This window comes from Rutidosis leptorrhynchoides, chromosome 8, assembly GCF_046630445.1.
Source record: "Rutidosis leptorrhynchoides isolate AG116_Rl617_1_P2 chromosome 8, CSIRO_AGI_Rlap_v1, whole genome shotgun sequence".
Lineage (NCBI taxonomy): Eukaryota > Viridiplantae > Streptophyta > Magnoliopsida > Asterales > Asteraceae > Rutidosis > Rutidosis leptorrhynchoides.
The window spans coordinates 7,506,915-7,510,083 of record NC_092340.1 but is presented as its reverse complement, the minus strand read 5'-3'; the positions used below and the strand labels follow the sequence as shown (position 1 = coordinate 7,510,083).

At 45.7% G+C, this 3,169-nt stretch overlaps 1 protein-coding gene across 1 annotated transcript; it reads right to left on the bottom strand.

The window, feature by feature from the left end:
- Window positions 1–2,484: 2,484 nt before the first annotated feature.
- On the bottom strand, window positions 2,485–2,901 carry LOC139863124 (uncharacterized). Its single transcript, XM_071851772.1, has one exon. The coding sequence runs from the start codon at window positions 2,899–2,901 to the stop codon at window positions 2,485–2,487; it is 417 nt and encodes a 138-aa protein (XP_071707873.1).
- Window positions 2,902–3,169: the final 268 nt, after the last annotated feature.

The window sequence follows — 3,169 nt, the reverse complement described above, 5'->3', positions numbered from 1 at the left end:
CAAGGAGATGGCCGTACGCGCCGAAAAAGAGTAAACTGCGATGAAGGACCTGGAGGCTGCGCATAAGGAGGTGGCAGAGAATTAGGCCAGCAAGGATCTCCTCGTCGCCGAAAACCAAGAGTTTTCCGCTGCCAATCGAAAGGCAGCGGGCGATTTTCAAGAGCTTTGCACCCTCATCCCCTCCATTTTTTCCAAGGCTCTCAAGACGGAGGTGAAGGAACCGTTCCAGAATCTGGTGGACGCTACAAAAAAGGTGGAGCATTTTGACGCGTACACCATATTGATGGAACATGTCGACATAGCTGAACCAATTCCGGAGGCGATCCGAGAGATGGCGGATGAGGACGCCTATGACCTTCATGACGCGGCGGTCCGCGCATGCGCGGCGATTAAGGTGCCATTTATTGAACAGATTGGGTCGACGCCGGACCTCAATTTGTCCAAAGTGAAGAAGATGATCCCGTAGTTGTAGGGATTTTTGTAATATTGTAATGTTATTTCATATGTAAGACTTGCAATGTTAATGAAATATTTGTTCGTTATGATACTTGTATCTCATTTACTTTTTATAATGACATCTGCTACAACTTGTATGTATTAGAACATGTGTACATGTACGCTCCGTTGTCATGGTAGCGTTGCATTTTTTCAAGGTGACACTTGATAATTGTCGACATTGCATTCATCTACTTAATGTTGTGATTAATGCGACGGACACGAAATCCGGAGGCATCCCGTTCCGAGCCTAGGCTTACCTCCAATACGCCTGGCGTCGCCAATGCCGTCCAAAGATTAGATGATGTCTTTGTTCATGGCATAAGTAACGTAAATGGACTTACATTAGTACATTCTTACGAAGCACCGAAGTGCGGCCATAGACAGTTACACAATACATTAAAAACGAAAAACGTAGAATGCATTAAATTGAAACAACTGAGACAAAGAAGTTTGATGCGCGACGCGCTTACATTTGTGGTGATCAATCACAAACTTAGGTAAAATGAAAAAGGTTTCGTAAATACAAAGAATTTCAAAATACTCAAACGTAGAACTTCTTTAAGTTGGTTGCGTGTCGGGTGCGCGGCACGAATTTGCCATCATTACGTCTTTAGATTTTACACTCCGTTTCCCAGAGCTTCTGCAACCACATAAGGACCTTCCCAATTTGGTCCCAATTTGCCAGTATGTTCGACCCGGCTAGCGTTGTTGTTACGCCACACAAAATCACTGGGACGGAAAGTAAATTCCCTTATACATTGATTATAATACTTGACAATTTTCTGTTTGTTAGACGTCTCTCTAATGGCGGCGATATCACGCCTTTCCTCCAATAAGTCCAAATTTTCTTTCAAGTTAATGACGTTGGACTCATCATTGAACTCCATCATGCGTTGGGTAGGAACAACAATTTCAGCCGGTATTACCGCTTCGGAGCCGTAAACGAGGCTGAACGGCGTTTCTCTGTTACTTCCCTTGGGTGTGGTTCGGAACGCCCATCAGATTTGTGGAAGCTCATCTGCCCAACCCTTCCTGTCCGTGTCCAACCTTCCCCGTATCCCGGCAACGATGTCCCTGTTGGTAACTTCAACTTGCCCATTTTCCTGCGGGTGAGTGATTGAACTAAAGGTCTGTTTAATATTCAACACGTCACACCATGATCGAAACAGATCATGAGCAAACTGTTTGCCGTTGTCACTTACAATTTCATGTGGTACTCCGAAACGGCACACAATTTCCTCCCAAACAAAGTTCACAATCTGTTTATCCGTAACGCTTTTCAAAGGTTTGGCCTTAACCCACTTGGTGAAGAAGTCAATTGCAACAACCAAGTGTTTTCCGTCCGGGAAGGGTCCTACCAAATCAATTGCCCATTTGTAGAAAGGCCAAGCAGACGTGATGGGGATTAGCTCATGCGTCGGCATGCGAATTAATGGAGCATGACGTTGGCACGAAACGCAAGCTTTGATAACTTCTTTAATGTCACGGTACATTGACGGCCAAAAATACACTAACCGCAATATCTTTCCCACAACGATCCTAAACCCTGCATGCATGGCACACGTCCCTTCATGCACCTCCCTTATGACAGTTTCTGCTTCATTCGGACCGACACATCTTAAAAGTGGTGCCGTAAAGGATTTCTTAAACAGAACTCCCTCCCTTAGCATGTACAAAGGTGCTTTCATACGAATCTTACGGGCCGCTCCCCCATCGGTTGGCAGCGTCCCGTTCTTAAGATACGTAATGTCTCAACCTCCTCCATGGGGGCCACTTCCTGTAACATGTTACATTGCAGGGAAATCAATACATGCTAGTGCACGTTGTGTTTTAAATGGATTATACATATAGCATATTTATTATCGAAGCGTGTCGATACTTGTACCACGTCAGTGGATTTTTGACTTAGGACCTCCACCCAAATGTCCTTTGCGAAGTGACTAAACACGCTTGTTACAAGCTTACTGAGTGCGTCGGCCTTTTTGTTCATGGACGCGGCACTTGCGTGATTGAGAAAAGCTCGAATCTGTTGTCCATTCCTTCCGCCAACCTTAAATACTTTTGCATGGCCGAATCTCTAGCTTCAAACGTCCCGTTCATCTGATTTGCCACGAGCTGAGAATTGACCGACACCTTCAGGGCTTTAATCCCCATCTTCTCAGCCATCCGTAAACCGGACAGCAACGCCTCATATTCGGCCTCATTATTGGAGGCGGGGAACTCGAAACGCGATGCGTAGGTGTGTTCCTCACCTTCTGGGCTAATCAAAATTAGACCTGCACCTGCTCCGTCTGAACTTGACGCTCTGTCAGTAAATAGTTCCCATGCGACGGTATTTTGCACTTCTTCGACAGCCGGAGCTGGTGACCCGGTACATATGGATTCGACGATGAAATCTGCCATGATTTGGCCTTTAAGCGCAGTACGGGGGTGTAATTGATTTCATGTTCGCCTAGTTCAATTGCCCACTTGGCTAGCCTGCTAGAAACTTCCGGTTTGCCTAGCACCTGCATGTAAAATCTGTTAGATAAAAATTTCCTCCACAATGCTCCGGTTTCAATCACCATACCGTACCTGTTTAATAGGTGAGTCAGTTAGCACCAGCATCGGGTGAGCCTGAAAGTACCGTCTCAATCATCTCGCGGTGTGGACCAATGCAAAAATAAGCTTC

Excerpts from the sequence above, each read along its gene's own strand:
- LOC139863124 (XM_071851772.1), bottom strand. The coding sequence starts at position 2,901 with ATGGCAGATTTCATCGTCGAATCCATATGTACCGGGTCACCAGCTCCG.